General features: G+C 39.2%; 1 protein-coding gene across 1 annotated transcript in view; it reads left to right on the top strand.

Moving 5' to 3' along the window:
• trpa1b (transient receptor potential cation channel, subfamily A, member 1b) overlaps positions 1 to 12,442 on the top strand; it is a 133,702-nt gene extending 121,260 nt beyond the window's left edge. Inside the window, exons 22-27 of the mRNA XM_087985804.1 lie at positions 214 to 343; positions 4,700 to 4,882; positions 6,370 to 6,438; positions 6,542 to 6,652; positions 10,636 to 10,748; positions 10,840 to 12,442. Coding sequence (XP_087841930.1) covers positions 214 to 343; positions 4,700 to 4,882; positions 6,370 to 6,438; positions 6,542 to 6,652; positions 10,636 to 10,748; positions 10,840 to 11,026 — 793 coding nt within the window. The 3' untranslated portion in view covers positions 11,027 to 12,442. The remainder of the gene's footprint in view (positions 1 to 213; positions 344 to 4,699; positions 4,883 to 6,369; positions 6,439 to 6,541; positions 6,653 to 10,635; positions 10,749 to 10,839) is intronic.
• Positions 12,443 to 13,813: the final 1,371 nt, after the last annotated feature.

Here is a 13,813-nt window from a genome sequence, read left to right as displayed (position 1 = left end):
CTGCTTGGAATTGTTAACCTGGGCCAATCAGGGAGCCTTGGCTGACAGATATAAACAGGAGATTCAGAGATTCTCCTCACTCTCAGGACTGTCTCTGAGCTGACTGGTCAGAGCCCATGTACTGTGCATGTGTAAATAAAGGGTGACTTGATGGAATGCCAGTCTCCATGGAGTTATTGTATTCTTATTGTTGTATTTGTGTCTATCCTTCAGGTTTGACATTTGTGGAATCTACGTGGTAATGTTTGGGGAGATTTTGAACACCTTGTTTCATATTATGGCTCTATTTCTCTTCCTTATATTGGCGTTTGGATTTACCTTCTACATTCTATTATATGAGCAGGTGGGTGTGGCCACTGTTAGGCATTTATAATCGAGTATAAAATAAATATAGGCAGTAATTATATTATCTTGAGCAGCAGTAGGCAGGATCTGACCTACAGATAAATAAATGTAGTTGTCAACAGGTACTTTGACATAAAGTAAGTTTCCTCTGCCCTCTCAATATTTGGTACATTTTGAGGGATTATTTAGAACATTCTATGAGTCACGACCTGGTATTTTAGATATAATTTTAATCTTTCATTATTCATTCCAAGAACAATTTGAATATTTTCAATGATGTAAAGCAATGAATCTTGCAAAGAAAATGTAACACGAGGTCTTTTCTCTTTATATGTTACAAATAATTAATAGTAACTTCCATACAACGAGAAGCAGAGGACACTATATAGTTTTACAGCAGGGAAGAGAGAGCAGATCTCCTATTTCAAATCTCCTTGCGTGGAGTCCTCTCAGTTATCTTTACACCTGCATTCATAGTGGGTGGCACGCTGGCTCAGTGGTTAGCAGTGCTGCCTCACAGCACCAGGAACCTGGATTTGTTTCCACGCTTGGGCAACTATCTGTGGGTTTCATCTGGGTGCTCTGGTTTCCTCTCACAGTGGATTGGCTGTGCTAAGTTGCCTGTAGTATCTAGGGATGTGTAGGTTGGGTGGGTTAGCCATGGGAGATGCAAAGTTATAGGGGTAGTGTAGATCTGGGTAGAATGCTCTTTAGTTCAGTTACAAGGAAAATTAAAAAAAACCCGAATTAAAGGAGGAGGTAACAATACAGAACTCAGGAGAGGTCATTAAAGTTTCCAGCGCAGACACAACTAGGACAGAATGTATGGAAAGGGTTAGCAATCAAACACTGGACAAATGAAAGACAATGACAAGAGGGAAGGTTAATACAGGACTGAAGGTGTTATGTCTGAAAGCACGCAGTATCAGGAATAAGGTAAATGAGCTTGAGGCACAGATCGAAATTGACGTGGGCATCACATAGGCGTGGCTGCAAGAGGATCAGGATTGGGAGCTGAATTTACAAGGATATACATCCTATCGAAAAGATAGACAGGTGGGCAGCGGTGGGGAGAGGGTCTCCAAACAGTAGTCAGGAGCTGGGATGCAAGATACATCGGGACATAAAAAGGCAAAGTTACAGTGATCATGGGGGATTTCAATATACATGTGCACTGGGAAAATCAGGTTGTGGAATGTCTATGAGATGGCTTTTTGGAGCAGCTTGTGGTGGAGCCCATGAGGAATCAGGCAATACTGGATTTAGTGTTGTGTAATGAGGCAGACTTGATAAGGGAGTTTAAGGTGAAGAAACTCTCCAAGGCAGTGATCATAATATGATTGAATTTTCTCTGCAATTTGAAAGGGAGGAGATAGAATCAGAGGTAACAGTATTACAGCTAAGTAAAGGTAACTACAGAGGCAGGAGGGAGGAGCTGGGTAGAATTGACTGGGAGAGGAGCCGAGCAGGAAAGCCAGTGGAACAGCAATGGCAGGAGTTTCTGGGAGTAGTTGAGGAGATACAGCAGGGATTCATCCCGAGGAAAAGGAAGCATGGTACAGGGAGGATCAGGCAGCCCTGGCTGACTAGGGAAGTCAGGGATAGCATAAAAGCAAAAAAGAAAGCATATAATGTGGTGAAGGGCAGTGGGAAACCAGAGGATTGGGAAACTTACAAAGACCAACAGAGGGAAACAAAAAAAGAAATAAGGAGGGGGAAGATTAAATATGAGGGAAAGCTAGCCTGTAATATAAAGGAAGACTGTAAAAGTTTCTTTCGATATATAAGGGGCAAAAGAGAGGCAAAAGTGGACATTGGACCACAGGAAAATTATGCTGAAGAGATAATAGTGGGGAAAAAGGAATTGGCTGTGGAACTAAATAATTACTTAGTGTCAGTCTTCACAATGGAAGACTCAAGCAAAATCCCAAAAATTCAAGAGAATCAGGGGGCAGAGCTGAGTATGGTGGCCATCACCAAGGAGAAGGTGGTAGAAAAACTGAATGATCTGAAGGTAGATAAGTCACCTGTACCAGATGGACTACACCCCAGATTTCTAGGGGAGGTAACTGAAGAGATAGTAGAGGCGTTAGTGATGATCTTTCAGAAATTGCTAGAGTCAGGGAGGGTCCCAGAGGACTGGAAAATTGCTAACATGATACCCCTGTTTTAAAAGATGAAAAATTACAGACTGATTAGCCTAACTTCGGTCATGGGTAAGATCCTGGAATCCAGTGAGAAGGATAAGATTTCTGAATAGATGGAAGTCCATGTTAAAAAAGGGCAAGGTCAGCATGGTTTCATCAAGGGGAGATCATGCCTAACAAATCTGCTGGAATTCTCTGAGGAAGTAACGAGCAGGTTAGACCAAGGAGAGCCACTGGATGTTACCTACCTGGACTTAAAGAAGACCTTTGACAAGTTAACACACAGGAGGCTACTGAGTAAGGTAAGGCCCTATGGTATTAGTGGCAAGGTGCTAGCATGGAGAGAAACTTGGTTCTCTGGCAGAAAGCAGAGAGTGGGGATAAAAGGGTCCTCCTCAGCTGGTGACAAGTGGTGTTCCGCAAGGCTCACTGTTAGAACCACAACTTTTCATTTTCTACATTAATGATCTAGATGTAGGAACTGAGGGCATTCTAGTTAAATTTGAAGACATTACAAAGATAGATAGAGGGACAGGTAGCATTGAGGAGGTGGGGAGGCTGCAGAAGATTTTGGATAGGTTAAGAGAATCAAGAGAAGTGGCAGATGGAAAAGTGTGAGGTCATGCAATTTGGTAGGAAGAATAGAGGCATGGACTACTTTCTAAATGGGGAGAAAATTCTGAAGCCTGAGGTGCAAAGAGATTTGGGAGTTCTAATCCAGGATTCTCTCAAGGTAAACTTGCAGGTTGAGTCCATAATTAGGAAGGCAAATGCAATGATAGCATTTATTTTGAGAGGACTTGGATATAAAAGCAAGGATGTACTTCTGAGGCTCTATAAGGCTCTGGTCAGGCCACATTTGGAGTATTGTGTGCAGTTTTGGGTCCCATATCTCAGGAAGGATGTACTGGCCCTGGAGCATATTCAGAGGAGATACACGAGAATGGTCCAGGAGTGAAAAGCCTAATATATGAGGAACGCTTAAGGACTCTGGGTTTATACTCGATGGGGTTTAGAAGGATATGGGGTGATCCCTCATACGAATACTGAATGGCCTGGACAGTGTATATGTTGGGAAAATGTTTCCATCGGTAGGAGAGACAAGGACCCAAGTGCACAGCCTTAGAGTAAAGGGAAGACTTTTCAGAATGGAGATAAGGAGAAACCTCTTTAGCCAGCAACTGGTGAACCTATGGAATTCATTTCTACAGAAGGCTGTGGAGGCCAGGCCATTGAGCATATTTAAGACTGAGGTAGATAGGTTCTTAAGTATCAAGAGGATCAAGGGTTACATGGAGAAAGCAGGAGAACGGCATTGAAAAACTTAGGAGCCATGATTGAATGGCGGAGCAGTCTGGATGGGATGAATGACCTAATTTCTGTTCCTACGTCTTATGGTCTTATGGATGGTTGGTGTGGACTCGATGGGGCGAATGGTCTGTTTCTACAGTGCAGAGATTCTATGGTGCTGTATTCATATACTCATTTTCCTTTGATAGCAGTTATTTCTTGAATAAGACAAAATCTATATTTTTTTTCAAATAATGAGGTTAAGATCAACTGAATGTTTCTCGAACACTGTCTTCTTTGTGAGATGAGAAGCTCCAGTTTGACCTTAGCTCAGTGCTGTAATTGTTGTTGAAACTAAAGCCGTGTTCTACATTGTCAAGTAGTTCAGGACAGCAATACAGATACACAAAATCAAGTTTTCTTCCATTTATTTTCAAAATGTAAATGGATTCTCTCATAATTTGCACAGTATGTATGTTAGCTGCTGATATACAAAGCTTTTTGGGCATGGTATTGTCTTCTGAAATGTAATTAGTACCCATTTGCAATCATTATAAACTTTATATGCTTATCTGTCAATGAAAATTTGAGAATATATGCATTTACATTCAGAAACATTGCCCAAACTTTTATCAGTTTCTAAATAATGGTTTGCATCAATTCCTTCTGTAAACGTTAAATCATCATCGGAAGATGGGAGTGCAGGCATTTCTAAATGAGCCTAGATACATATGTACAGTTTAATGTTAATTAGATCCTTATTTACCTGGTTTAGGCACAAAAAAACATGTAATAGTGTATACCTCATGACATTTTAAAGAAATGTGAAGAAAGTGCATTATCAGAACCAAGAATATGGCTGCATTTGTTTAGAATTGATGAACAAAATATTTTAATATTCTGTTTTCTTCTTTCAGATGGCATATGGAAGTCCTATTCTTTCCCAATTGAAAATACTTGCAATGATGTTGGGAGATATTAACTACAATGAGAATTTCTTGATCCCATATAGCACAGACAAGATGCAGTTCCCTCTTCTCACCTTTATAATGTTAATTGTGTTTTTGCTGCTTGTACCAATCCTTCTCATGAATTTACTGGTAGGTTTTATGTGTAAATCTGCTGGCCAAAAAACTGTGATTGTGACGGTGACTATGCGATATGGTTGATGTAAGCTTGAGCTGATGGAATAGGGAATTACACAAGTCTTAATTTAAATTCATTATCATCTGTTTTTTGTCCAGCAATCAAAGTTTTAAAATTCTCCCTTAAGATGTGAGCACTTGTATTTCCAATGCTGTCAGTCTGGAGATACCCCTGTTGGCGCCCAACACGCTGTCTGTCATGCTGAGGGAGTGAATTCCAAAGTCTGGAGCTCAAAGCTGATGCTACTTAAGGGTGTTGTACAGGGCCATCTTCAGTAGCTAAACCCACATTTGTAATGTTTCCAACATATCTATGGTGAATATACAGGTATGTGGCACTGCTCTAGCCCAAGTCTTTAACCCTGAGCTCAGTGTAAGAGATATCAGCACAGTATCTCGGACAGTGCAAAAAATCTTTTTTTTTTAAGATTAGATTACTTACAGTGTGGAGACAGGCCCTTCAGCCAAACAAGTCCACACCAACCCTCCGAAGAGCAATCCACCTCCCTACATTTACCCCTTCACCTGACACTACAGGCAATTTTAGCATGGCCAAGTCACCTAACCTGCACATTTTTGGACTGTGGGAGGAAACTGGAGCACCCGGAGGAAACCCACACAGACACGGGGAGAATGTGCAAACTCCACACAGACAGTTGCCTGAGGCAGGAATTGAACTCGGGTCTTTGGCGCCATGAGGCAGCAGTGCTAACCACTGTGCCACCCATTATTGAAAGTTTAAACAAGGCAGGCAATTGCTTCCACAGAGTCCCATGGCTCATCACAGACTTAAAAATCAAACTTAAGTTAGATTACCCCACTCTGGTTCACAGGAGGGTTCTGGCTCATACCATCAGCAAAAGAAAGTTTAAAGAACCTCATCTCAAAGTTTTGATGATTGTACTGGTGGGAGAGGGGTCTGTCATATAGGTGATGCATGTTGAGTTGACAGTGTGTAAAGTAGAGCATAAACTTGACTTCAGAAAATGGACGTTTTAGAATTATGAAATAATTGGATCAAATTTGCTTGTTTCTTAATTTGTTGCACCGTATGAGATACATTATATCAGAGAAGGAAAACGAAAGCTGAAAAGCCACCCTAAAAACTACAATATACATTACAAGGGAGTTGGATACATATCTGAAGATGAAGAATACAACAGAATATGACAAAAGAGAAGGGAATTGGGAATACAGTAAATTAATCTAGTTGAGGAGTTAGCCCTTTCTGTGGTGTCAGTGCTGTAAATCTATCACTTTAATTTTTCTCACAGAACAACAAATGCAAAAGGAGAAAGTGTGAAACTAGTGATGGTTTTATGTTGTAATCCCATAAGTAAGATTTTTAGCAGATGTAGGAGAGTTGATGCATGGCTTGTGTCTGAAAGACAAAAGATTGATGAGAATGTCTGTTTCTGATATATCTTTTATGTTGAATTTAGATTGGTTTAGCAGTGGGAGATATTGCTGAAGTCCAGAGAACTGCATCCTTAAAAAGGATTGCAATGCAGGTTAGCCCTTATGATTTTGTGAAGATGATCAACTTTTCTGAAGAAGAAAGGAATCGAGCATTATCTCAAAAACATTTGAACTGAAATATCTTTATTGTTGTAGATTTCTCTTCATACCAGTTTGGAGAAAAAACTTCCCTATTGGTTTCTTAACCGAGTCGACCAGCAGAAAATAATAGTATATCCTAACAAGGCAAGTGGCAGTATGATTGAGGTATGTTTGTGAAAGATTGCAACAATTTCATTGAGCATGCACTGGGTAGATAAAAGAGCTGAGGGATATGATGGGTAAAAGTTGTTAATTTTGTTTCTGGAAAAGTACATATTCTTAATGCTGTGGCTAATAATGTAGGCTTAGATTTTTATGTGCATCAGAGATAATCTGATCAAATGGATTTGCCACCCATTAAGAAGCTGTCAAACTTTAATTAAAATTAAATGACTTCTCTTTGAAAGAAATAGAAAATAATATTAGGTTGTGTCCAAGAATGTGTAGGTTAGGTGGATTAGCCATGGGTAATGCAGGATTATGGAAATAAAGTAGGGATAGAATAGGATATACTCTTTGGAGGGTCGGTGTGGATGTGATGGGCCAAACGGCCTACCTCCACACTATAGGGATTCTATGGTTCTATGCACAAAAATGTAAATTTGAGTCCCAATACAGGATCAATTGAAATCTGCTGCCTCCTCATAGACCGTGAATGTGTTCTTAAGTGAGGTTGAGATGGACTACTCTGATCTTTCCAATATTCCATTGTTTGCCCATGGAAGAAATTAATGCATCTAAACAAATATGTGTTGATATTAATTATTGGGTGACTAACCAGTGGAGGACACTGGCCAGCTGGCTGATTGTGATGGTTGAAGTCCTGGTTCATTATCATTTCACCTTGGGCACTTCATCATAGCCAGCCTGATCAGAACTGACACCCTGATCCATCTGACAATTAGGTAGAACGGCAGGGCCATTTGGAGTTTGAGAACTGGCATTTGAAAGTATTGTAAAGATCATCTAAGGCTTCAGGTTAAGCGAGGCTGTTTAGGGACCAGTTACCGATGCAGAGCCTAAATGCTGAATTATTGTCGAGGAACTGCTGAATAGCATCAAGGTGAACCTGAAAAAATAGCATGTTTCGGATCATTAATGATTGTGAGAGACATTAGAATTGGCTAAATTAGCAGACAAGCTCATCATCACTTGTTCAGAATTAGTATGCAGTGATTAGTGTGAGAAATACAACATACAACATTTAATAAAGTGCCTTCTTGTACAGTAAATGTCTGTGGACATTTCAAGAGAAGTAAACCTGAAGTCAATGGACCAGATTTGTATGCATCTGTTCTTGTTGGAAGCAGGGAGGCTTATTAATGGCAGACAGGGGCATAAATCAGGATTCCTACCCACATTCCTGGTGTGCAGAACTGTTGTGGTTCCAGGGTAAGCGTGCAGGAAGGAAGGTTACACTCAGCTCTCCTGCCCTTGCCTACTCTACTTTGGGTATGGCGTTTCAGGGCTTCCACTATTTCTATGGCATTAAACCTGTTCGTTCAGGGCGTCTAGTTCATGCTGTGGGGAATCCTACTTTGCAGTGAGTATTTTAACAGGCAAGTTGCCAACTTTATCTATCGTAAGTTTTCTCTTTCTGTGCATTGTTCAACTTTGGAACTCTTCCCTACAGAGTATTAGAAGCAGATTCACTGAATATCTTTAGGGCAGAGGAAGGTTGACTCCCATGTTGTGGATCATTTGGCTTCTATGGTTGTCAGGGTTTATGTGGGAATGTGAATTAGGTCAGCCATGATCTTATTGAACAGCAGAAAATTCTTAACGGGTCAGTTCGCTACTTCTGCGGTCATTCACTGTAATTAGCTGCTGTATAATCATTTAAAGTTGTTTTTAATGCAGTGATTGTTCATAATGTTTTGCCTTTAAAAGGTAAATGATCGCTAAACTGACCAGCATTGTGTAAGTGTTCACTTGTATTAGTTTACGTATCCAGAGAGTAAAGAGCTCTTCTGCATTCAACATTTTCAGAATCTGCCTTTATTGTGTCAGCTGGACTCTGTGCTTTCATCTTCAAATTCTTTTAAAGTCCAGAGATCTACTGAGCCTTTGAAGCACTTTTCCAATATTCATTGCAGCAGAACCTGAGTCCTTTAATAATGCTGGAAAGTCTCTGAAATGCTCATGGATCTGTCAAAATAAATAAACATTCATTCAAACACCCATTGAGAAATGAGTCCTGTCCATAGTGAATACTGGTTCAGTGGGCAGGAGGATGCACAGGGCACAGGGAGGGATATAAAGGGATACCCAGAGACAATAGGGGTTTGAGAGATATGGAAGAGGCATGGGAGTGGTGGGGGTTTGAGGTTGGTGAAAGAATGAGTGCCAGAGTGATTAACATTCAATTACAGCTCTGAGCTAATGTCCTAGTGACAGAGATGAGACCTCTAGCTTTCCACTTCAGCATCTGATCATGTCTGTTCGTACCGCTGGCCTGCTTCCATCAGCAGCTGCCCTGGTTCCAATTAATCCCTGCCAAGACTTGATGAAAATAGTGTGGACGGGTACTGCAGGCAGGAGGTGGAATTGCAAATTGGAACATGGTCTGACTATAATTCCCATCTCGAAGATGAAAATCCAAGTCAATGTCTTTGATCCCTACCATAGGTGCCTTGCCCTAGCCACTAGTTTCATTCCCTTACCTAGCACTTGGCTCAGGTGAACTAGACTCTTAGTAACCTCAGCATCCTATTCAGCCTTTAACCAAGTTTCTAACCATATATCCTTTCTTACACTAAGACCACCTACTCTACTTCTGTAATATTTCCTGTTGTCATCCTGCCTCAGTCCTTCTGCTACTGTGATCTTCATTCACCATTTTATTACCAGCTTATTCACTTAAATGTTCACTGTCTCATCATTAAAGCCATTCACCTAGCAATGCCCTGTTCATTAACAACACTGGTTCACAGACCAGTAATGTGTAAGATTTAAAATTCCTGTCTTTGTGCCCAAATCCTTCTTTGGCATCATTCCTCCTTGTCTCTGTAACCCCCTGCAGCCTCAGAATTCTGTGACCTTCAAGTATGGCATATTTTGCAACTTAATCTATTTAGGTCTATTGTGGCTTCAATTGTTTAAGATCCTGTGGTCTGGAATTCCTGTGCTAAACCATTCAGCTATCTACCTCCCTCTCCTTTTTTAATAGCCTTTAACATCTAAGTTTTAGATCAAACATTTAATCACTAGTCACACTATCTCCTCATGACTTGGTGTCAAATTTTGGCCAATAATGTTCCTATGAATTTGAAATGCTCAATGTATTAAAAGTGTGGTGTGGAAGTACATGTGTGGGACTGGGGTAGATAAGGTCAGAAGTCACACGATACCAAGTTATCATCCAACAGGTTTATTTGAAATCACAAGCTTTCTGAGCACTGCTCCATTGTTCACCTGGCGAAGGAACAGCACTCCGAAAGCTTGTGATTTCAAATAAACCTGTTGGACAAAATTAAAAATCACGCAACATCAGGTTATAGTCCAACAAGTTTATTTGGAAGCACTAGCTTTTGGAGCGCTGTTCTTTCATCAGGTAGTTATGGAGCAGGACCATAAGATACAGAATTTATAGCAAAAGGTGACAGCAAAACCTGTTGGACTATAAGCTGGCATTGTGTGACTATTAAAAGTGTGTTTTAGATGCAATTTTTTGTATTTTTCCCTTTTTATTATAGTTGGATCAATGGTTAAAATGGAATCAAATGTTTTGAATGACAATTCAGATCAGGTAACAGTCCCATCCACTGAGCCTGCATTCATTCCTATCTCTCCTACTACTGTGCAAAGGCACAAAGATTTATCTTCAATTATACAGAAACTGCTGTTCATCAAGGATCAAATACCTTTTACTGGGCAGTTTCCCACTTAGTATTTGTATGTAATTTCTTCCTCCATTAACATGAATGTTCTAAGTATCATTTCTCTTTATCTAAAATAACAATGCACAATCTTGATCAAATGAAAAGACTGGCAATAAAATTCTCTTGTATTGTTCAGCTGGTTGAAAGATTTATGGCTTGAAACTGAATGGGAATCAAACTTTTGTGACAATGTAGTTTGTAACTGCATCATTATGGAAATGTGACACGAGATGAGAATATATTGGTCAAATGTGTTTCTCTTTACAGGCTCTGGTCCGGAATTTTTCAGAATCCCAAGTCAGTGACCCAGCCACTGAAGTGAAATGTCATGGAATTGATTACCGAAAGCTTGAACTGCAACTGGAAAAACAGAAATATAGGTCTAAAATCACTGATTATAAATTCAGACTATATTTCATTGACTTTTAACTTTGCTATGCTCATTATTTTCACTTTTTTAAAAATCTGCAGGTTGAAGGACATTTCGGCCATAATGGAGATGCAGAATGAGCTTCTAATGCTCATCAGTCAAAACTTGGGAATTAATTTTGAGGCAGTAGAGCAAGATCAAGAAACCTTCTCTCAACACAGCAAAGCAAAAAGCAACAAGAAAAGGATGTACAGAATGGAATCTTGTGCTAGCATTGAGGATGTATAACCAGACGGAATAATTTTATAGTTTGGATATTTCTTATGATGAAACTAAGCATAAATGTACTTTATGACATGGTATTCAAAAAAATTTCAAATATCTGCTGATCAAAATGAAAGTGCAGTGCTGTCTAAATTTTAATTTGAAATTCCTTGCTTAATATTCTACATCTATTTTAACTGAGTAAAAACAAAAGAAAAATCCTTTAAAGTACAATAGATCTATGCACTTTAGGCTGTATTTGTTTTAAATTATTTATTGCAGTGTAGGTCCATGTTCCATGAATCTGCATGGGGCATTTGGATTTTGACAGTATAATTTTCAAAGTAAGTTGATTTGTTCAAAATGAGCAATTATAATGCTGTTGAATTAGTTAACAACATGCTAAACCTATTGTGAGGGTTTTTGTGTCTATTATTAACGGTAATGGCCAGGTGGCGTAAATCCTGTATGTGCTATGGTATAGATGTTCTTAATTTGAACTGTAACTTTGCTGTTCATTTCAAACTACTGTAACTGGGCATCTAAGAGAAGTATCAAAAGGAAAAGTAGAAGGAGTAAATTTCCTTGGATGTATTTTTACTGTTCATGGTGTATGTGCTTCAAGCAGCTTGGAAATCCTAGAATAACATTGTATGTTAAATACTACCTCCAAATATCAGCAAGGTTATAGGAATGTACCATTTAATTTGAACGGCAACACATTCTTAATTTATTTGACAAACACTACATCTAATAGAAACTTAGAGAAGATAAGTTACTTCAGAGGATTCATCATTACATCTTAATGAAACAACCTTATGAAATATTGTTAATCATATTTAGCTATAAATGTGCAAAGTAGATGCAGTGCTGAAAGATTATTCAAATAAATGTATGTATGAGCTTTGCAGTAATGTGTTCTGTGGCTTATCTGGTCCTTACCAGTTTCACAAAATATATGATTTGGAGATGCTGGTGTTTGATTCGAGTGGGCAAAGTTAAAAATCACACAAACCAGGTTATAGTCCAACAGGTTTATTTGGAAGCACTAGCTTCCGGAGCACTGCTCCTTCATCAGGTGGTTGTCAACCAGTTCCTAATGAAGAGCTTATGCCCAAAATGTCAAATCTCCTGCTCCTTGGATGCTGTCTGACCTGCTGTGCTTTTCCAGCACAACACTCTCGACGCATATCTGTCAATCTCAGTCTTGGAAAATTAGAACTCATCGAGCATCCAGAAGATTTTGGCAGAGTGGGTTCCAGCTTTTCATGAACTTTTTGTATGTGTGGAAATAGTATTTCCTGATTTCTATCATAAATACTTATGTTCTAACTTTCAAGATTGTGTCTTTCTCCACCAAATAGAACAATTTTTTGTATGTATTCAGTTGTGTGCTTAATCATTTGAAAAACTTTGATTAGATCACTCCCTAACCTACTGAATTCCCTGCAATGGATATCAAGTTTATGTAACCTGTTATGATGATTTATCTCTTTAAATCCTGGTATCAGTCTAGTGAATCTTGACATCTTTCAAGGTCAATGTATTATTCCTGACATTTGATTAAATGGGTCTAATCAAGGCTCTCTACAACTGAAATGTCACTTGTTCAGTTTTGTATTCCAGCCCCATTGAGATAAAGGTCAACATCCCATTCACCTTTTTTTTTATTGTGCTTTGTATCTGTAATGACATTTAGTGATTTGTGTATATGGACTTTTATGCTCTTCCTTTTCCACAGTTCCAAAGTCACCATTAAGATATTTCAATTTGACCTTTATGGAGTTAAACTATTCGACATAGAATTCCATTTATCACAGTTTTTTTTTTCCCCAGTCATCTGCCACTGTTGGAAGTGTTGGAGATCTTGTCCAGTCAGATTGGCTCCCAAGGATGGTATTTTCTCCTGAGTAAGAGACTGCAGTCCCACAGTTAGATCATGTACCCTGTCCTCCCGGTCCATTAGCTCAGCACTGACTTTCCTTCCAAGGTGGTGAGTAGCCCCACTCCTGCATTAAGTTTTCCCCTACTTACCAACTCTATTCCACTCCTAGATCACAATCCAAGACCAAACCAGACTTTTCTCAAGCATTGTGTATCTGCTCAGCCCAACATACATTGTTGATAATCCATCCATGCTATCACTAAGTGTTAGCTCCATTTCTGTAACATTGACTGATCTTGCTCCTACCTCAGATCATCTGCTCTTGAAATCCTCATCAATGCCCTTGTTACTTCTAGCCTGGTCTATTCCAATGCATTTCTGATCAGACTCTCATATTCTATCCTCTATAAACTAGAGGAGATTCAAACTCTGTTGTGTGAACTGTTACTTGCACCAAGTCTCATTCTCCCATCATCCTTGTCCCTTTTGATTGACATTGATTCCCATCAAGCAAATCTGTAATTTTAAAATGTTCACCTTTATTTTCAAATCCCTTCTCAGTTTTGTCCCATCCTTAACTCTTTAATCTCTTCTCCACCCAATGCCCTCTGATATATCTGCGACCATGTTTCTCTTGTCTCTTAGCTCTTTAATTTTAATTGCTCTACACATGCAGGTATTAAGGCAATAATTTGCAGAACACCCTCCCTCAATTTTTCTGCTTCTCTTTCTCCCTTTAAGATTCTCCTTAAAACTCACCTTCCTAACCAAACCTTCCACCATCTGTCCTTCATTGCTTGATGTCTAGTATTGCATAATAATGCTCCCGTGAAACACTTGGAAATGTTCCACTAAATTAAAGGCATTACAGAAATACGAGCTGTTGTTTGATTTTATTTTCACTTGTTCTATTGTTTTTTCAGTAT

Source organism: Chiloscyllium plagiosum, unplaced genomic scaffold (assembly GCF_037043375.1).
Source record: "Chiloscyllium plagiosum isolate Xiang-an unplaced genomic scaffold, Cpla_swu_hap1 HiC_scaffold_4, whole genome shotgun sequence".
In the NCBI taxonomy this organism is placed as follows: Eukaryota; Metazoa; Chordata; class Chondrichthyes; order Orectolobiformes; family Hemiscylliidae; genus Chiloscyllium; species Chiloscyllium plagiosum.
Note: the sequence above shows the minus strand (reverse complement) of the source record. Positions and strands in the feature narration are given on the sequence as shown.